Below are 19831 nucleotides of genomic sequence, written 5' to 3'. Positions count from 1 at the left end.
AAGCTGCTCCTCTCCAGCAGCAAGAAGCACAGTTAAGAAAGGGCCCAGTGGACTCCAAGGGCAAGAAACTGCTGCTCCTTTGCACTCTTACCCTGCTCTGTCTGGCGAGTGTGGCCAGATTGTCAAAGCTGGGCATCTCGGTTCTGTTCATGACGGAAATGTAGCAGGCGTTCTGTTGCGGGACTTTGGTTGCAATGACACCCTGGAAAGAGAAAGTTATTGAGCACTGGCCGTTCAGTTTTGCAACTGTTAAGCCTGGGAGAAAGTGTGGATTGAACCAGTGAGGCATGCGGATGGTTTCTACCCCAAAGGGTGGACTGAAAAGGTTCAGAAGAAAGCAAGAAGCCCCGTGCCTTGGTCAGCTGGAGCGGGAGGCAGCCTCCTCGCACAGTGGCCGGCAAAGCGCGCTCCCTGCCACTCACCGTGTTGTAGTTCCAGATGGTTTTCCAGGAGCCACTGACGGTCGTTTGCTGGATAACTGCCACGCGCCATGTCTTGTGGAGGGTGACAATTTGGGACTGGCCAGCAATGATGACTTCCTGGTTGTCATCCTGAGTCTGATCCTGATCCTGATCCTGACCCTGGGGAGGTTAAAACACCAAGGACAGAACATCTTTAGCCTTTGAACGGAGTCAGTGATCTCGCCCCCAAATCCCTGGTAGAACAGAAGAAGTGCTGCCCGCAGGGAGTGGCAGCAGTGAGCTGAGGATTTTGCCAAGGACAAGGGATCAAGGCTGTGGCAAAGTTGGGCAGTAGCCATAAGAATTCTTTGCCTGCCTTCCCCGAATCATTGCTGCATCTTACAGCTGCTGTGTGGTGCTTTTAGAGTGTGAGGCGTGCAAGAGAAGTAGCCAGAAGGAATGCAGGCTCAAGGTCTTGAAGGGAAAGCTCTGGTCACCCCCTGCTGTGTTTCAGCCTCTGCATCCCCAAGAAAGAAGCTCTCCAAAGAGGAGATGCCGGACTAGAAGGACGTGGGGTTTGGCTTTGGGCAGCCCCCGCCCTCGGGTGGAGAAGAGTAAGGGTTTCAGACCTGGTCAATGTTGCCATTGTTGTTGCAGTACTTCAGGTCCACAACTTTCAGGACATTGAGGGTGACACATGGTCCCTGGTTGACTTGGAGTCCTGGAAAAGCAAGATAAGAAAAATGCAAAGCCCATGAGGTGAAACCTGCGACCTTGGCTGCCGCTCTGCAAGAGGGGGTGGTTGTTGCCGGGAGCAAGCGAGGTCGTGAGTCCTTGGCTACAGGAGGAGTGTTGGAGACGTGCGAGGGGAAGATTCCTTTGGAGTGCCCAAAGAGCCCGGGCCGTGTGGCTGAGGAAGGAACGGCCCCAGAGACGGGCTCTTGCCCACGCTGGGGCTGTTGCCGTGCAGCCCTCGGGGCACTGTTCCACTAGTTGCTGGGAGTGCGGGGGGCTGGGCAGTGCAGGGGCAGGCTGGTGCCAGTTGCTGGGCCCTGTCAGGCCGTGAGCTTGTGAGAGGAGCCTGCCGAGTGCAGGTCCTGAAAGTCATGGGCAATGCCATCCTCGGCCCGGGAACAACCGGCAGGGAAGGAAGCCACTTGGCCTGGTGCTGTGAAGCACACACAAGTGTTTGGTGGCTTGCTGGGTGAAGTCCTGAGCAAGGTGCGAAGGGAAGGACAGGGCATCTTGTCTTTGTCTTTGCTTGGGCGTTGCAGAGGAGGTCAAGGTGGGCCAAAAGTCGGGGCCCAAACTGAAGCCACATGAAGCTTGACGGATGGGAGGTGGAAGGGTTTGGAGCAGGTCAGTTCTGCAGGCTGGGACTCAAGCCTGGTGCAGTGCTGATCTGCAGAGATGCCGAAGGCTTTCTGCCTAAGCTGAAGCTCTTGCTTTCTGTCCGTCTTGAGTTGGAAGAGGCCCACTGGTGCAGTAGTCATTCCCCAAGGGGAAAAAAGTGCCAGGTGAGAGAGAGACAGAATTGATTTGCTTGCACTCACCGTGAACTTCATAAGCTCTGTAGATGGTGAGTCCGCTGCACATGGTCGTGATGTCTTGTCCGTAGAAGTTGAGGTTGTTGACCAATCCACTGGTGACAAAGGTGAGCTTCCTTGTAACTCTTCCAAGACTGACCTGGTTCTAGAGACCAAAAGAGAGCATTCAGCAAGATCAGTGGCGTGATGCGTTTCATGGCGGGCATATGGCGAGTTGTGCAGTGACGAGCCGGTGCTTGGGCTGTGACTGCCCCCTGCCTTTAGTGGTGCCTTTGAATGGCCTGGGGCCCATGGGAGCAGTAGTGTGCCTTGAAGACAGTTCCTAAGGCAGCCCTCTGTAAGGCAGTCAAGGTGCAGGGAGCCTAAGGAGAAGGGGCAGCAGCACAGGGCAAGCACGGAGCAGGTGCGGAGGAGCGCAGCCGGTGTGTTAAGGCAGACGTTCGAGCAAATCATTTGCTCAGTCGCTGCCCTGGCCCCTCGGAGCTCCTCAGGTTGGAGACTGGAAGCCTGGCAGGAGAAGTCTCTTCCTGCAACCACCTCAAAGGGAAGCAAAGAGGGCAGCAGCAAGAGCGCGCAGGTCCTTTTTCCACTGGGACTCTTTGTAAGTGCTGTTTAGGACCTGTCTGAGAAGTGTGGGGGTTGGAGCGGGACAGGTCTTTCGGAAGGGCTCCAGGGTGCTTTGTTTCCCATGAACTTCCACTCTGGTCTCCTACTGGGGGCCTTTGTCACCTGCACCAAGCCCCGGGATGCCTGTCTTTCCTCCTATGAGCTCGGCTTCCCGCTGCTCTCTAACTCCTTCCTCAGCTACGGCCACGGGCCTGCAGTTGTGGCTCATGCCACTGGTGTGGGGGAAAGGCTGGGCACCACGGAGACGCTCTCTCCCACCCCAAAGGAAAAGAGAGTCTGGACAAGGGCAGCTGCACGGCAAAGGTGTGAGCTGACAAATGCAGGGTGGTATTGCAGGGCCTCGGAAGGCCTTGGAAGGATTGCCATGCCCAAAGAATTGGAGGCCTTGCAGGATTCCTGAGAGAAAGGGTTTCTCAGCAAGCTGCAGAGCTCAGCTTCCTCAGAGAAAGCGCAGTTGGGAGAGGGAATGAGGGCCCCCCGTCCCCCTTTTCTTTGGACAAACCATCCCCTGGGCAAATTGCCGAGCCGCACTGCTGTGGAGGGCAAGACAGTCCTGCCACGTGGGACAAGCTGCTCCTCTCCAGCAGCAAGAAGCACAGTTAAGAAAGGGCCCAGTGGACTCCAAGGGCAAGAAACTGCTGCTCCTTTGCACTCTTACCCTGCTCTGTCTGGCGAGTGTGGCCAGATTGTCAAAGCTGGGCATCTCGGTTCTGTTCATGACGGAAATGTAGCAGGCGTTCTGTTGCGGGACTTTGGTTGCAATGACGCCCTGGAAAGAGAAAGTTATTGAGCACTGGCCGTTCAGTTTTGCAACTGTTAAGCCTGGGAGAAAGTGTGGATTGAACCAGTGAGGCATGCGGATGGTTTCTACCCCAAAGGGCGAACTGAAAAGGTTCAGAAGAAAGGAAGAAGCCCCGTGCCTTGGTCAGCTGGAGCGGGAGGCAGCCTCCTCGCACAGTGGCCGGCAAAGCGCGCTCCCTGCCACTCACCGTGTTGTAGTTCCAGATGGTTTTCCAGGAGCCACTGACGGTCGTTTGCTGGATAACTGCCACGCGCCATGTCTTGTGGAGGGTGACAATTTGGGACTGGCCAGCAATGATGACTTCCTGGTTGTCATCCTGAGTCTGATCCTGACCCTGATCCTGACCCTGGGGAGGTTAAAACACCAAGGACAGAACATCTTTAGCCTTTGAACGGAGTCAGTGATCTCGCCCCCAAATCCCTGGTAGAACAGAAGAAGTGCTGCCCGCAGGGAGCACCAGCAGTGAGCTGAGGATTTTGCCAAGGACAAGGGATCAAGGCTGTGGCAAAGTTGGGCAGTAGCCATCAGAATTCTTTGCCTGCCTTCCCCGAATCATTGCTGCATCTTACAGCTGCCGTGTGGTGCCTTTAGAGTGTGAGGCGTGCAAGAGAAGTAGCCAGAAGGAATGCAGGCTCAAGGTCTTGAAGGGAAAGCTCTGGTCACCCCCTGCTGTGTTTCAGCCTCTGCGTCCCCAAGAAAGAAGCTCTCCAAAGAGGAGATGCCGGACCAGAAGGACGTGGGGTTTGGCTTTGGGCAGCCCCCGCCCTCGGGTGGAGAAGAGTAAGGGTTTCAGACCTGGTCAATGCTGCCATTGCGATTGCAGTACTTCAGGTCCACAACTTTCAGGACATTGAGGGTGACACATGGTCCCTGGTTGACTTGGAGTCCTGGAAAAGCAAGACAAGAAAAATGCAAAGCCCATGAGGTGAGGCCTGCGACCTTGGCTGCCGCTCTGCAAGAGGGGGTGGTTGTTGCCGGGAGCGAGCGAGGTCGTGAGTCCTTGGCTACAGGAGGAGTGTTGGAGACGTGCGAGGGGGAGATTCCTTTGGAGTGCCCAAAGAGCCTGGGCCGTGTGGCTGAGGAAGGAACGGCCCCAGAGACGGGCTCTTGCCCACGCTGGGGCTGTTGCCGTGCAGCCCTCGGGGCACTGTTCCACTGGTTGCTGGGAGTGCAGGGGGCTGGGCAGTGCAGGGGCAGGCTGGTGCCAGTTGCTGGGCCCTGTCAGGCCGTGAGCTTGTGAGAGGAGCCTGCCGAGTGCAGGTCCTGAAAGTCATGGGCAATGCCATCCTTGGCCCGGGAACAACCGGCAGGGAAGGAAGCCACTTGGCCTGGTACTGTGAAGCACACACAAGTGTTTGGTGGCTTGCTGGGTGAAGTCCTGAGCAAGGTGCGAAGGGAAGGACAGGGCATCTTGGGACGAGCCTTTGTCTTTGCCTGGGCGTTGCAGAGGAGGTCAAGGTGGGCCAAAAGTCGGGGCCCAAACTGAAGCCACATGAAGCTTGACGGATGGGAGGTGGAAGGGTTTGGAGCAGGTCAGTTCTGCAGGCTGGGACTCAAGCCTGGTGCAGTGCTGATCTGCAGAGATGCCGAAGGCTTTCTGCCTAAGCTGAAGCTCTTGCTTTCTGTCCGTCTTGAGTTGGAAGAGGCCCACTGGTGCAGTAGTCATTCCCCAAGGGGAAAAAAGTGCCAGGTGAGAGAGAGACAGAATTGATTTGCTTGCACTCACCGTGAACTTCATAAGCTCTGTAGATGGTGAGTCCGCTGCACATGGTCGTGATGTCTTGTCCGTAGAAGTTGAGGTTGTTGACCAATCCACTGGTGACAAAGGTGAGCTTCCTTGTAACTCTTCCAAGACTGACCTGGTTCTAGAGACCAAAAGAGAGCATTCAGCAAGATCAGTGGCGTGATGCGTTTCATGGCGGGCATATGGCGAGTTGTGCAGTGACGAGCCGGTGCTTGGGCTGTGGCTGCCCCCTGCCTTTAGTGGTGCCTTTGAATGGCCTGGGGCCCATGGGAACAGTAGTGTGCCTTGAAGACAGTTCCTAAGGCAGCCCTCTGTAAGGCAGTCAAGGTGCAGGGAGCCTAAGGAGAAGGGGCAGCAGCACAGGGCAAGCACGGAGCAGGTGCGGAGGAGCGCAGCCGGTGTGTTAAGGCAGACGTTCGAGCAAATCATTTGCTCAGTCGCTGCCCTGGCCCCTCGGAGCTCCTCAGGTTGGAGACTGGAAGCCTGGCAGGAGAAGTCTCTTCCTGCAACCACCTCAAAGGGAAGCAAAGAGGGCAGCAGCAAGAGCGCGCAGGTCCTTTTTCCACTGGGACTCTTTGCAAGTGCTGTTTAGGACCTGTCTGAGAAGTGTGGGGGTTGGAGTGGGACAGGTCTTTCGGAAGGGCTCCAGAGTGCTTTGTTTCCCATGAACTTCCACTCTGGTCTCCTACTGGGGGCCTTTGTCACCTGCACCAAGCCCCGGGATGCCTGTCTTTCCTCCTATGAGCTCGGCTTCCCGCTACTCTCTAACTCCTTCCTCAGCTACGGCCACGGGCCTGCAGTTGTGGCTCATGCCACTGGTGTGGGGGAAAGGCTGGGCACCACGGAGACGCTCTCTCCCACCCCAAAGGAAAAGAGAGTCTGGACAAGGGCAGCTGCACGGCAAAGGTGTGAGCTGACAAATGCAGGGTGGTATTGCAGGGCCTCGGAAGGCCTTGGAAGGATTGCCATGCCCAAAGAATTGGAGGCCTTGCAGGATTCCTGAGAGAAAGGGTTTCTCAGCAAGCTGCAGAGCTCAGCTTCCTCAGAGAAAGCGCAGTTGGGAGAGGGAATGAGGGCCCCCCGTCCCCCTTTTCTTTGGACAAACCATCCCCTGGGCAAATTGCCGAGCCGCACTGCTGTGGAGGGCAAGACAGTCCTGCCACGTGGGACAAGCTGCTCCTCTCCAGCAGCAAGAAGCACAGTTAAGAAAGGGCCCAGTGGACTCCAAGGGCAAGAAACTGCTGCTCCTTTGCACTCTTACCCTGCTCTGTCTGGCGAGTGTGGCCAGATTGTCAAAGCTGGGCATCTCGGTTCTGTTCATGACGGAAATGTAGCAGGCGTTCTGTTGCGGGACTTTGGTTGCAATGACGCCCTGGAAAGAGAAAGTTATTGAGCACTGGCCGTTCAGTTTTGCAACTGTTAAGCCTGGGAGAAAGTGTGGATTGATCCAGTGAGGCATGCGGATGGTTTCTACCCCAAAGGGCGAACTGAAAAGGTTCAGAAGAAAGGAAGAAGCCCCGTGCCTTGGTCAGCTGGAGCGGGAGGCAGCCTCCTCGCACAGTGGCCGGCAAAGCGCGCTCCCTGCCACTCACCGTGTTGTAGTTCCAGATGGTTTTCCAGGAGCCACTGACGGTCGTTTGCTGGATAACTGCCACGCGCCATGTCTTGTGGAGGGTGACAATTTGGGACTGGCCAGCAATGATGACTTCCTGGTTGTCATCCTGAGTCTGATCCTGACCCTGATCCTGACCCTGGGGAGGTTAAAACACCAAGGACAGAACATCTTTAGCCTTTGAACGGAGTCAGTGATCTCGCCCCCAAATCCCTGGTAGAACAGAAGAAGTGCTGCCCGCAGGGAGCACCAGCAGTGAGCTGAGGATTTTGCCAAGGACAAGGGATCAAGGCTGTGGCAAAGTTGGGCAGTAGCCATCAGAATTCTTTGCCTGCCTTCCCCGAATCGTTGCTGCATCTTACAGCTGCCGTGTGGTGCCTTTAGAGTGTGAGGCGTGCAAGAGAAGTAGCCAGAAGGAATGCAGGCTCAAGGTCTTGAAGGGAAAGCTCTGGTCACCCCCTGCTGTGTTTCAGCCTCTGCGTCCCCAAGAAAGAAGCTCTCCAAAGAGGAGATGCCGGACCAGAAGGACGTGGGGTTTGGCTTTGGGCAGCCCCCGCCCTCGGGTGGAGAAGAGTAAGGGTTTCAGACCTGGTCAATGCTGCCATTGCGATTGCAGTACTTCAGGTCCACAACTTTCAGGACATTGAGGGTGACACATGGTCCCTGGTTGACTTGGAGTCCTGGAAAAGCAAGACAAGAAAAATGCAAAGCCCATGAGGTGAGGCCTGCGACCTTGGCTGCCGCTCTGCAAGAGGGGGTGGTTGTTGCCGGGAGCGAGCGAGGTCGTGAGTCCTTGGCTACAGGAGGAGTGTTGGAGACGTGCGAGGGGGAGATTCCTTTGGAGTGCCCAAAGAGCCTGGGCCGTGTGGCTGAGGAAGGAACGGCCCCAGAGACGGGCTCTTGCCCACGCTGGGGCTGTTGCCGTGCAGCCCTCGGGGCACTGTTCCACTGGTTGCTGGGAGTGCAGGGGGCTGGGCAGTGCAGGGGCAGGCTGGTGCCAGTTGCTGGGCCCTGTCAGGCCGTGAGCTTGTGAGAGGAGCCTGCCGAGTGCAGGTCCTGAAAGTCATGGGCAATGCCATCCTTGGCCCGGGAACAACCGGCAGGGAAGGAAGCCACTTGGCCTGGTACTGTGAAGCACACACAAGTGTTTGGTGGCTTGCTGGGTGAAGTCCTGAGCAAGGTGCGAAGGGAAGGACAGGGCATCTTGGGACGAGCCTTTGTCTTTGCCTGGGCGTTGCAGAGGAGGTCAAGGTGGGCCAAAAGTCGGGGCCCAAACTGAAGCCACATGAAGCTTGATGGATGGGAGGTGGAAGGGTTTGGAGCAGGTCAGTTCTGCAGGCTGGGACTCAAGCCTGGTGCAGTGCTGATCTGCAGAGATGCCGAAGGCTTTCTGCCTAAGCTGAAGCTCTTGCTTTCTGTCCGTCTTGAGTTGGAAGAGGCCCACTGGTGCAGTAGTCATTCCCCAAGGGGAAAAAAGTGCCAGGTGAGAGAGAGACAGAATTGATTTGCTTGCACTCACCGTGAACTTCATAAGCTCTGTAGATGGTGAGTCCGCTGCACATGGTCGTGATGTCTTGTCCGTAGAAGTTGAGGTTGTTGACCAATCCACTGGTGACAAAGGTGAGCTTCCTTGTAACTCTTCCAAGACTGACCTGGTTCTAGAGACCAAAAGAGAGCATTCAGCAAGATCAGTGGCGTGATGCGTTTCATGGTGGGCATATGGCGAGTTGTGCAGTGACGAGCCGGTGCTTGGGCTGTGGCTGCCCCCTGCCTTTAGTGGTGCCTTTGAATGGCCTGGGGCCCATGGGAGCAGTAGTGTGCCTTGAAGACAGTTCCTAAGGCAGCCCTCTGTAAGGCAGTCAAGGTGCAGGGAGCCTAAGGAGAAGGGGCAGCAGCACAGGGCAAGCACGGAGCAGGTGCGGAGGAGCGCAGCCGGTGTGTTAAGGCAGACGTTCGAGCAAATCATTTGCTCAGTCGCTGCCCTGGCCCCTCGGAGCTCCTCAGGTTGGAGACTGGAAGCCTGGCAGGAGAAGTCTCTTCCTGCAACCACCTCAAAGGGAAGCAAAGAGGGCAGCAGCAAGAGCGCGCAGGTCCTTTTTCCACTGGGACTCTTTGTAAGTGCTGTTTAGGACCTGTCTGAGAAGTGTGGGGGTTGGAGTGGGACAGGTCTTTCGGAAGGGCTCCAGAGTGCTTTGTTTCCCATGAACTTCCACTCTGGTCTCCTACTGGGGGCCTTTGTCACCTGCACCAAGCCCCGGGATGCCTGTCTTTCCTCCTATGAGCTCGGCTTCCCGCTGCTCTCTAACTCCTTCCTCAGCTACGGCCACGGGCCTGCAGTTGTGGCTCATGCCACTGGTGTGGGGGAAAGGCTGGGCACCACGGAGACGCTCTCTCCCACCCCAAAGGAAAAGAGAGTCTGGACAAGGGCAGCTGCAAGGCAAAGGTGTGAGCTGACAAATGCAGGGTGGTATTGCAGGGCCTCGGAAGGCCTTGGAAGGATTGCCATGCCCAAAGAATTGGAGGCCTTGCAGGATTCCTGAGAGAAAGGGTTTCTCAGCAAGCTGCAGAGCTCAGCTTCCTCAGAGAAAGCGCAGCTGGGAGAGGGAATGAGGGCCCCCCGTCCCCCTTTTCTTTGGACAAACCATCCCCTGGGCAAATTGCCAAGCCGCACTGCTGTGGAGGGCAAGACAGTCCTGCCACATGGGACAAGCTGCTCCTCTCCAGCAGCAAGAAGCACAGTTAAGAAAGGGCCCAGTGGACTCCAAGGGCAAGAAACTGCTGCTCCTTTGCACTCTTACCCTGCTCTGTCTGGCGAGTGTGGCCAGATTGTCAAAGCTGGGCATCTCGGTTCTGTTCATGACGGAAATGTAGCAGGCGTTCTGTTGCGGGACTTTGGTTGCAATGACGCCCTGGAAAGAGAAAGTTATTGAGCACTGGTCGTTCAGTTTTGCAACTGTTAAGCCTGGGAGAAAGTGTGGATTGAACCAGTGAGGCATGCGGATGGTTTCTACCCCAAAGGGTGGACTGAAAAGGTTCAGAAGAAAGCAAGAAGCCCCGTGCCTTGGTCAGCTGGAGCGGGAGGCAGCCTCCTCACACAGTGACCGGCAAAGCGCGCTCCCTGCCACTCACCGTGTTGTAGTTCCAGATGGTTTTCCAGGAGCCACTGACGGTCGTTTGCTGGATAACTGCCACGCGCCATGTCTTGTGGAGGGTGACAATTTGGGACTGGCCAGCAATGATGACTTCCTGGTTGTCATCCTGAGTCTGATCCTGATCCTGATCCTGACCCTGGGGAAGTTAAAACACCAAGGACAGAACATCTTTAGCCTTTGAACGGAGTCAGTGATCTCGCCCCCAAATCCCTGGTAGAACAGAAGAAGTGCTGCCCGCAGGGAGCACCAGCAGTGAGCTGAGGATTTTGCCAAGGACAAGGGATCAAGGCTGTGGCAAAGTTGGGCAGTAGCCATCAGAATTCTTTGCCTGCCTTCCCCGAATCATTGCTGCATCTTACAGCTGCCGTGTGGTGTCTTTAGAGTGTGAGGCGTGCAAGAGAAGTAGCCAGAAGGAATGCAGGCTCAAGGTCTTGAAGGGAAAGCTCTGGTCACCCCCTGCTGTGTTTCAGCCTCTGCATCCCCAAGAAAGAAGCTCTCCAAAGAGGAGATGCCGGACTAGAAGGACGTGGGGTTTGGCTTTGGGCAGCCCCCGCCCTCGGGTGGAGAAGAGTAAGGGTTTCAGACCTGGTCAATGTTGCCATTGTTGTTGCAGTACTTCAGGTCCACAACTTTCAGGACATTGAGGGTGACACATGGTCCCTGGTTGACTTGGAGTCCTGGAAAAGCAAGATAAGAAAAATGCAAAGCCCATGAGGTGAAACCTGCGACCTTGGCTGCCGCTCTGCAAGAGGGGGTGGTTGTTGCCGGGAGCAAGCGAGGTCGTGAGTCCTTGGCTACAGGAGGAGTGTTGGAGACGTGCGAGGGGAAGATTCCTTTGGAGTGCCCAAAGAGCCCGGGCCGTGTGGCTGAGGAAGGAACGGCCCCAGAGACGGGCTCTTGCCCACGCTGGGGCTGTTGCCGTGCAGCCCTCGGGGCACTGTTCCACTAGTTGCTGGGAGTGCGGGGGGCTGGGCAGTGCAGGGGCAGGCTGGTGCCAGTTGCTGGGCCCTGTCAGGCCGTGAGCTTGTGAGAGGAGCCTGCCGAGTGCAGGTCCTGAAAGTCATGGGCAATGCCATCCTTGGCCCGGGAACAACCGGCAGGGAAGGAAGCCACTTGGCCTGGTACTGTGAAGCACACACAAGTGTTTGGTGGCTTGCTGGGTGAAGTCCTGAGCAAGGTGCGAAGGGAAGGACAGGGCATCTTGGGACGAGCCTTTGTCTTTGCCCGGGCGTTGCAGAGGAGGTCAAGGTGGGCCAAAAGTCGGGGCCCAAACTGAAGCCACATGAAGCTTGACGGATGGGAGGTGGAAGGGTTTGGAGCAGGTCAGTTCTGCAGGCTGGGACTCAAGCCTGGTGCAGTGCTGATCTGCAGAGATGCCGGAGGCTTTCTGCCTAAGCTGAAGCTCTTGCTTTCTGTCCGTCTTGAGTTGGAAGAGGCCCACTGGTGCAGTAGTCATTCCCCAAGGGGAAAAAAGTGCCAGGTGAGAGAGAGACAGAATTGATTTGCTTGCACTCACCGTGAACTTCATAAGCTCTGTAGATGGTGAGTCCGCTGCACATGGTCGTGATGTCTTGTCCGTAGAAGTTGAGGTTGTTGACCAATCCACTGGTGACAAAGGTGAGCTTCCTTGTAACTCTTCCAAGACTGACCTGGTTCTAGAGACCAAAAGAGAGCATTCAGCAAGATCAGTGGCGTGATGCGTTTCATGGCGGGCATATGGCGAGTTGTGCAGTGGCGAGCCGGTGCTTGGGCTGTGACTGCCCCCTGCCTTTAGTGGTGCCTTTGAATGGCCTGGGGCCCATGGGAGCAGTAGTGTGCCTTGAAGACAGTTCCTAAGGCAGCCCTTTGTAAGGCAGTCAAGGTGCAGGGAGCCTAAGGAGAAGGGGCAGCAGCACAGGGCAAGCACGGAGCAGGTGCGGAGGAGCGCAGCCGGTGTGTTAAGGCAGACGTTCGAGCAAATCATTTGCTCAGTCGCTGCCCTGGCCCCTCGGAGCTCCTCAGGTTGGAGACTGGAAGCCTGGCAGGAGAAGTCTCTTCCTGCAACCACCTCAAAGGGAAGCAAAGAGGGCAGCAGCAAGAGCGCGCAGGTCCTTTTTCCACTGGGACTCTTTGCAAGTGCTGTTTAGGACCTGTCTGAGAAGTGTGGGGGTTGGAGTGGGACAGGTCTTTCGGAAGGGCTCCAGAGTGCTTTGTTTCCCATGAACTTCCACTCTGGTCTCCTACTGGGGGCCTTTGTCACCTGCACCAAGCCCCGGGATGCCTGTCTTTCCTCCTATGAGCTCGGCTTCCCGCTGCTCTCTAACTCCTTCCTCAGCTACGGCCACGGGCCTGCAGTTGTGGCTCATGCCACTGGTGTGGGGGAAAGGCTGGGCACCACGGAGACGCTCTCTCCCACCCCAAAGGAAAAGAGAGTCTGGACAAGGGCAGCTGCAAGGCAAAGGTCTGAGCTGACAAATGCAGGGTGGTATTGCAGGGCCTCGGAAGGCCTTGGAAGGATTGCCATGCCCAAAGAATTGGTGCCCTTGCAGGATTCCTGAGAGAAAGGGTTTCTCAGCAAGCTGCAGAGCTCAGCTTCCTCAGAGAAAGCGCAGCTGGGAGAGGGAATGAGGGCCCCCCGTCCCCCTTTTCTTTGGACAAACCATCCCCTGGGCAAATTGCCGAGCCGCACTGCTGTGGAGGGCAAGACAGTCCTGCCACGTGGGACAAGCTGCTCCTCTCCAGCAGCAAGAAGCACAGTTAAGAAAGGGCCCAGTGGACTCCAAGGGCAAGAAACTGCTGCTCCTTTGCACTCTTACCCTGCTCTGTCTGGCGAGTGTGGCCAGATTATCAAAGCTGGGCATCTCGGTTCTGTTCATGACGGAAATGTAGCAGGCGTTCTGTTGCGGGACTTTGGTTGCAATGACGCCCTGGAAAGAGAAAGTTATTGAGCACTGGCCGTTCAGTTTTGCAACTGTTAAGCCTGGGAGAAAGTGTGGATTGAACCAGTGAGGCATGCGGATGGTTTCTACCCCAAAGGGTGGACTGAAAAGGTTCAGAAGAAAGGAAGAAGCCCCGTGCCTTGGTCAGCTGGAGCGGGAGGCAGCCTCCTCGCACAGTGCCCGGCAAAGCGCGCTCCCTGCCACTCACCGTGTTGTAGTTCCAGATGGTTTTCCAGGAGCCACTGACGGTCGTTTGCTGGATAACTGCCACGCGCCATGTCTTGTGGAGGGTGACAATTTGGGACTGGCCAGCAATGATGACTTCCTGGTTGTCATCCTGAGTCTGATCCTGATCCTGATCCTGACCCTGGGGAGGTTAAAACACCAAGGACAGAACATCTTTAGCCTTTGAACGGAGTCAGTGATCTCGCCCCAAATCCCTGGTAGAACAGAAGAAGTGCTGCCCGCAGGGAGTGGCAGCAGTGAGCTGAGGATTTTGCCAAGGACAAGGGATCAAGGCTGTGGCAAAGTTGGGCAGTAGCCATAAGAATTCTTTGCCTGCCTTCCCCGAATCATTGCTGCATCTTACAGCTGCCGTGTGGTGTCTTTAGAGTGTGAGGCGTGCAAGAGAAGTAGCCAGAAGGAATGCAGGCTCAAGGTCTTGAAGGGAAAGCTCTGGTCACCCCCTGCTGTGTTTCAGCCTCTGCATCCCCAAGAAAGAAGCTCTCCAAAGAGGAGATGCCGGACTAGAAGGACGTGGGGTTTGGCTTTGGGCAGCCCCCGCCCTCGGGTGGAGAAGAGTAAGGGTTTCAGACCTGGTCAATGTTGCCATTGTTGTTGCAGTACTTCAGGTCCACAACTTTCAGGACATTGAGGGTGACACATGGTCCCTGGTTGACTTGGAGTCCTGGAAAAGCAAGACAAGAAAAATGCAAAGCCCATGAGGTGAAACCTGCGACCTTGGCTGCCGCTCTGCAAGAGGGGCTGGTTGTTGCCGGGAGCAAGCGAGGTCGTGAGTCCTTGGCTACAGGAGGAGTGTTGGAGACGTGCGAGGGGAAGATTCCTTTGGAGTGCCCAAAGAGCCCGGGTCGTGTGGGTGAGGAAGGAACGGCCCCAGAGACGGGCTCTTGCCCACGCTGGGGCTGTTGCCGTGCAGCCCTTGGGGCACTGTTCCACTGGTTGCTGGGAGTGCGGGGGGCTGGGCAGTGCAGGGGCAGGCTGGTGCCAGTTGCTGGGCCCTGTCAGGCCGTGAGCTTGTGAGAGGAGCCTGCCGAGTGCAGGTCCTGAAAGTCATGGGCAATGCCATCCTTGGCCCGGGAACAACCGGCAGGGAAGGAAGCCACTTGGCCTGGTACTGTGAAGCACACACAAGTGTTTGGTGGCTTGCTGGGTGAAGTCCTGAGCAAGGTGCGAAGGGAAGGACAGGGCATCTTGGGACGAGCCTTTGTCTTTGCCCGGGCGTTGCAGAGGAGGTCAAGGTGGGCCAAAAGTCGGGGCCCAAACTGAAGGCATGTGAAGCTTGACAGAAGGGAGGTGGAAGGGTTTGGAGCAGGTCAGTTCTGCAGGCTGGGACTCAAGCCTGGTGCAGTGCTGATCTGCAGAGATGCCGAAGGCTTTCTGCCTAAGCTGAAGCTCTTGCTTTCTGTCTGTCTTGAGTTGGAAGAGGACCACTGGTGCAGTAGTCATTCCCCAAGGGGAAAAAAGTGCCAGGTGAGAGAGAGACAGAATTGATTTGCTTGCACTCACCGTGAACTTCATAAGCTCTGTAGATGGTGAGTCCGCTGCACATGGTCGTGATGTCTTGTCCGTAGAAGTTGAGGTTGTTGACCAATCCACTGGTGACAAAGGTGAGCTTCCTTGTAACTCTTCCAAGACTGACCTGGTTCTAGAGACCAAAAGAGAGCATTCAGCAAGATCAGTGGCGTGATGCATTTCATGGCGGGCATATGGCGAGTTGTGCAGTGACGAGCCGGTGCTTGGGCTGTGGCTGCCCCCTGCCTTTAGTGGTGCCTTTGAATGGCCTGGGGCCCATGGGAACAGTAGTGTGCCTTGAAGACAGTTCCTAAGGCAGCCCTCTGTAAGGCAGTCAAGGTGCAGGGAGCCTAAGGAGAAGGGGCAGCAGCACAGGGCAAGCACGGAGCAGGTGCGGAGGAGCGCAGCCGGTGTGTTAAGGCAGACGTTCGAGCAAATCATTTGCTCAGTCGCTGCCCTGGCCCCTCGGAGCTCCTCAGGTTGGAGACTGGAAGCCTGGCAGGAGAAGTCTCTTCCTGCAACCACCTCAAAGGGAAGCAAAGAGGGCAGCAGCAAGAGCGCGCAGGTCCTTTTTCCACTGGGACTCTTTGTAAGTGCTGTTTACGACCTGTCTGAGAAGTGTGGGGGTTGGAGTGGGACAGGTCTTTCGGAAGGGCTCCAGAGTGCTTTGTTTCCCATGAACTTCCACTCTGGTCTCCTACTGGGGGCCTTTGTCACCTGCACCAAGCCCCGGGATGCCTGTCTTTCCTCCTATGAGCTCGGCTTCCCGCTGCTCTCTAACTCCTTCCTCAGCTACGGCCACGGGCCTGCAGTTGTGGCTCATGCCACTGGTGTGGGGGAAAGGCTGGGCACCACGGAGACGCTCTCTCCCACCCCAAAGGAAAAGAGAGTCTGGACAAGGGCAGCTGCAAGGCAAAGGTGTGAGCTGACAAATGCAGGGTGGTATTGCAGGGCCTCGGAAGGCCTTGGAAGGATTGCCATGCCCAAAGAATTGGAGGCCTTGCAGGATTCCTGAGAGAAAGGGTTTCTCAGCAAGCTGCAGAGCTCAGCTTCCTCAGAGAAAGCGCAGCTGGGAGAGGGAATGAGGGCCCCCCGTCCCCCTTTTCTTTGGACAAACCATCCCCTGGGCAAATTGCCGAGCCGCACTGCTGTGGAGGGCAAGACAGTCCTGCCACATGGGACAAGCTGCTCCTCTCCAGCAGCAAGAAGCACAGTTAAGAAAGGGCCCAGTGGACTCCAAGGGCAAGAAACTGCTGCTCCTTTGCACTCTTACCCTGCTCTGTCTGGCGAGTGTGGCCAGATTGTCAAAGTTGGGCATCTCGGTTCTGTTCATGACGGAAATGTAGCAGGCGTTCTGTTGCGGGACTTTGGTTGCAATGACGCCCTGGAAAGAGAAAGTTATTGAGCACTGGCCGTTCAGTTTTGCAACTGTTAAGCCTGGGAGAAAGTGTGGATTGAACCAGTGAGGCATGCGGATGGTTTCTACCCCAAAGGGTGGACTGAAAAGGTTCAGAAGAAAGCAAGAAGCCCCGTGCCTTGGTCAGCTGGAGCGGGAGGCAGCCTCCTCGCACAGTGGCCGGCAAAGCGCGCTCCCTGCCACTCACCGTGTTGTAGTTCCAGATGGTTTTCCAGGAGCCACTGACGGTCGTTTGCTGGATAACTGCCACGCGCCATGTCTTGTGGAGGGTGACAATTTGGGACTGGCCAGCAATGATGACTTCCTGGTTGTCATCCTGAGTCTGATCCTGATCCTGATCCTGACCCTGGGGAGGTTAAAACACCAAGGACAGAACATCTTTAGCCTTTGAACGGAGTCAGTGATCTCGCCCCCAAATCCCTGGTAGAACAGAAGAAGTGCTGCCCGCAGGGAGTGGCAGCAGTGAGCTGAGGATTTTGCCAAGGACAAGGGATCAAGGCTGTGGCAAAGTTGGGCAGTAGCCATAAGAATTCTTTGCCTGCCTTCCCCGAATCATTGCTGCATCTTACAGCTGCTGTGTGGTGCTTTTAGAGTGTGAGGCGTGCAAGAGAAGTAGCCAGAAGGAATGCAGGCTCAAGGTCTTGAAGGGAAAGCTCTGGTCACCCCCTGCTGTGTTTCAGCCTCTGCATCCCCAAGAAAGAAGCTCTCCAAAGAGGAGATGCCGGACTAGAAGGACGTGGGGTTTGGCTTTGGGCAGCCCCCGCCCTCGGGTGGAGAAGAGTAAGGGTTTCAGACCTGGTCAATGTTGCCATTGTTGTTGCAGTACTTCAGGTCCACAACTTTCAGGACATTGAGGGTGACACATGGTCCCTGGTTGACTTGGAGTCCTGGAAAAGCAAGACAAGAAAAATGCAAAGCCCATGAGGTGAAACCTGCGACCTTGGCTGCCGCTCTGCAAGAGGGGGTGGTTGTTGCCGGGAGCAAGCGAGGTCGTGAGTCCTTGGCTACAGGAGGAGTGTTGGAGACGTGCGAGGGGAAGATTCCTTTGGAGTGCCCAAAGAGCCCGGGCCGTGTGGCTGAGGAAGGAACGGCCCCAGAGACGGGCTCTTGCCCACGCTGGGGCTGTTGCCGTGCAGCCCTCGGGGCACTGTTCCACTAGTTGCTGGGAGTGCGGGGGGCTGGGCAGTGCAGGGGCAGGCTGGTGCCAGTTGCTGGGCCCTGTCAGGCCGTGAGCTTGTGAGAGGAGCCTGCCGAGTGCAGGTCCTGAAAGTCATGGGCAATGCCATCCTCGGCCCGGGAACAACCGGCAGGGAAGGAAGCCACTTGGCCTGGTGCTGTGAAGCACACACAAGTGTTTGGTGGCTTGCTGGGTGAAGTCCTGAGCAAGGTGCGAAGGGAAGGACAGGGCATCTTGTCTTTGTCTTTGCTTGGGCGTTGCAGAGGAGGTCAAGGTGGGCCAAAAGTCGGGGCCCAAACTGAAGCCACATGAAGCTTGACGGATGGGAGGTGGAAGGGTTTGGAGCAGGTCAGTTCTGCAGGCTGGGACTCAAGCCTGGTGCAGTGCTGATCTGCAGAGATGCCGAAGGCTTTCTGCCTAAGCTGAAGCTCTTGCTTTCTGTCCGTCTTGAGTTGGAAGAGGCCCACTGGTGCAGTAGTCATTCCCCAAGGGGAAAAAAGTGCCAGGTGAGAGAGAGACAGAATTGATTTGCTTGCACTCACCGTGAACTTCATAAGCTCTGTAGATGGTGAGTCCGCTGCACATGGTCGTGATGTCTTGTCCGTAGAAGTTGAGGTTGTTGACCAATCCACTGGTGACAAAGGTGAGCTTCCTTGTAACTCTTCCAAGACTGACCTGGTTCTAGAGACCAAAAGAGAGCATTCAGCAAGATCAGTGGCGTGATGCGTTTCATGGCGGGCATATGGCGAGTTGTGCAGTGACGAGCCGGTGCTTGGGCTGTGGCTGCCCCCTGCCTTTAGTGGTGCCTTTGAATGGCCTGGGGCCCATGGGAACAGTAGTGTGCCTTGAAGACAGTTCCTAAGGCAGCCCTCTGTAAGGCAGTCAAGGTGCAGGGAGCCTAAGGAGAAGGGGCAGCAGCACAGGGCAAGCACGGAGCAGGTGCGGAGGAGCGCAGCCGGTGTGTTAAGGCAGACGTTCGAGCAAATCATTTGCTCAGTCGCTGCCCTGGCCCCTCGGAGCTCCTCAGGTTGGAGACTGGAAGCCTGGCAGGAGAAGTCTCTTCCTGCAACCACCTCAAAGGGAAGCAAAGAGGGCAGCAGCAAGAGCGCGCAGGTCCTTTTTCCACTGGGACTCTTTGTAAGTGCTGTTTAGGACCTGTCTGAGAAGTGTGGGGGTTGGAGTGGGACAGGTCTTTCGGAAGGGCTCCAGAGTGCTTTGTTTCCCATGAACTTCCACTCTGGTCTCCTACTGGGGGCCTTTGTCACCTGCACCAAGCCCCGGGATGCCTGTCTTTCCTCCTATGAGCTCGGCTTCCCGCTGCTCTCTAACTCCTTCCTCAGCTACGGCCACGGGCCTGCAGTTGTGGCTCATGCCACTGGTGTGGGGGAAAGGCTGGGCACCACGGAGACGCTCTCTCCCACCCCAAAGGAAAAGAGAGTCTGGACAAGGGCAGCTGCAAGGCAAAGGTGTGAGCTGACAAATGCAGGGTGGTATTGCAGGGCCTCGGAAGGCCTTGGAAGGATTGCCATGCCCAAAGAATTGGAGGCCTTGCAGGATTCCTGAGAGAAAGGGTTTCTCAGCAAGCTGCAGAGCTCAGCTTCCTCAGAGAAAGCGCAGCTGGGAGAGGGAATGAGGGCCCCCCGTCCCCCTTTTCTTTGGACAAACCATCCCCTGGGCAAATTGCCAAGCCGCACTGCTGTGGAGGGCAAGACAGTCCTGCCACATGGGACAAGCTGCTCCTCTCCAGCAGCAAGAAGCACAGTTAAGAAAGGGCCCAGTGGACTCCAAGGGCAAGAAACTGCTGCTCCTTTGCACTCTTACCCTGCTCTGTCTGGCGAGTGTGGCCAGATTGTCAAAGCTGGGCATCTCGGTTCTGTTCATGACGGAAATGTAGCAGGCGTTCTGTTGCGGGACTTTGGTTGCAATGACGCCCTGGAAAGAGAAAGTTATTGAGCACTGGCCGTTCAGTTTTGCAACTGTTAAGCCTGGGAGAAAGTGTGGATTGAACCAGTGAGGCATGCGGATGGTTTCTACCCCAAAGGGTGGACTGAAAAGGTTCAGAAGAAAGCAAGAAGCCCCGTGCCTTGGTCAGCTGGAGCGGGAGGCAGCCTCCTCGCACAGTGGCCGGCAAAGGGCGCTCCCTGCCACTCACCGTGTTGTAGTTCCAGATGGTTTTCCAGGAGCCACTGACGGTCGTTTGCTGGATAACTGCCACGCGCCATGTCTTGTGGAGGGTGACAATTTGGGACTGGCCAGCAATGATGACTTCCTGGTTGTCATCCTGAGTCTGATCCTGATCCTGATCCTGACCCTGGGGAGGTTAAAACACCAAGGACAGAACATCTTTAGCCTTTGAACGGAGTCAGTGATCTCGCCCCCAAATCCCTGGTAGAACAGAAGAAGTGCTGCCCGCAGGGAGTGGCAGCAGTGAGCTGAGGATTTTGCCAAGGACAAGGGATCAAGGCTGTGGCAAAGTTGGGCAGTAGCCATCAGAATTCTTTGCCTGCCTTCCCCGAATCATTGCTGCATCTTACAGCCTGCCGTGTGGTGTCTTTAGAGTGTGAGGTGTGCAAGAGAAGTAGCCAGAAGGAATGCAGGCTCAAGGTCTTGAAGGGAAAGCTCTGGTCACCCCCTGCTGTGTTTCAGCCTCTGCGTCCCCAAGAAAGAAGCTCTCCAAAGAGG

The 19831-nt window shown here is 56.3% G+C and overlaps 3 protein-coding genes across 6 annotated transcripts in view; 1 reads left to right on the top strand and 2 right to left on the bottom strand.

Moving 5' to 3' along the window:
• The window catches only part of LOC135403812 (gastrokine-1-like), a 33217-nt gene extending 31129 nt beyond the window's left edge, over positions 1 to 2088 (bottom strand). The window contains exons 1-2 of the mRNA XM_064638153.1: positions 1955 to 2088; positions 1031 to 1122 (exon numbers count right to left, since the gene is read on the bottom strand). Of these exons, the coding sequence (XP_064494223.1) occupies positions 1031 to 1122; positions 1955 to 1997 (135 nt within the window). The 5' untranslated portion in view covers positions 1998 to 2088. The remainder of the gene's footprint in view (positions 1 to 1030; positions 1123 to 1954) is intronic.
• GKN2 (gastrokine 2) overlaps positions 1 to 19831 on the top strand; it is a 122660-nt gene that overhangs the window by 48460 nt on the left and 54369 nt on the right. The gene's annotated exons all lie outside the window — the stretch shown is intronic.
• On the bottom strand, positions 8507 to 19670 carry LOC135403644 (uncharacterized). The gene is made up of 16 exons (XM_064637853.1): positions 19653 to 19670; positions 19302 to 19460; positions 18971 to 19081; positions 17692 to 17830; positions 16768 to 16859; positions 16160 to 16318; positions 15829 to 15939; positions 14550 to 14688; positions 13619 to 13710; positions 13012 to 13170; positions 12681 to 12791; positions 11402 to 11540; positions 10471 to 10562; positions 9863 to 10021; positions 9532 to 9642; positions 8507 to 8608 (listed from the first exon to the last, which is right to left on the bottom strand). The coding sequence occupies exons 1-16, from the start codon at positions 19668 to 19670 to the stop codon at positions 8507 to 8509; spliced, it is 1893 nt and encodes a 630-aa protein (XP_064493923.1).

Source organism: Pseudopipra pipra, chromosome 28 (genome assembly GCF_036250125.1).
Source record: "Pseudopipra pipra isolate bDixPip1 chromosome 28, bDixPip1.hap1, whole genome shotgun sequence".
NCBI classification, from domain to species: Eukaryota; Metazoa; Chordata; class Aves; order Passeriformes; family Pipridae; genus Pseudopipra; species Pseudopipra pipra.
Note: the sequence above shows the minus strand (reverse complement) of the source record. Positions and strands in the feature narration are given on the sequence as shown.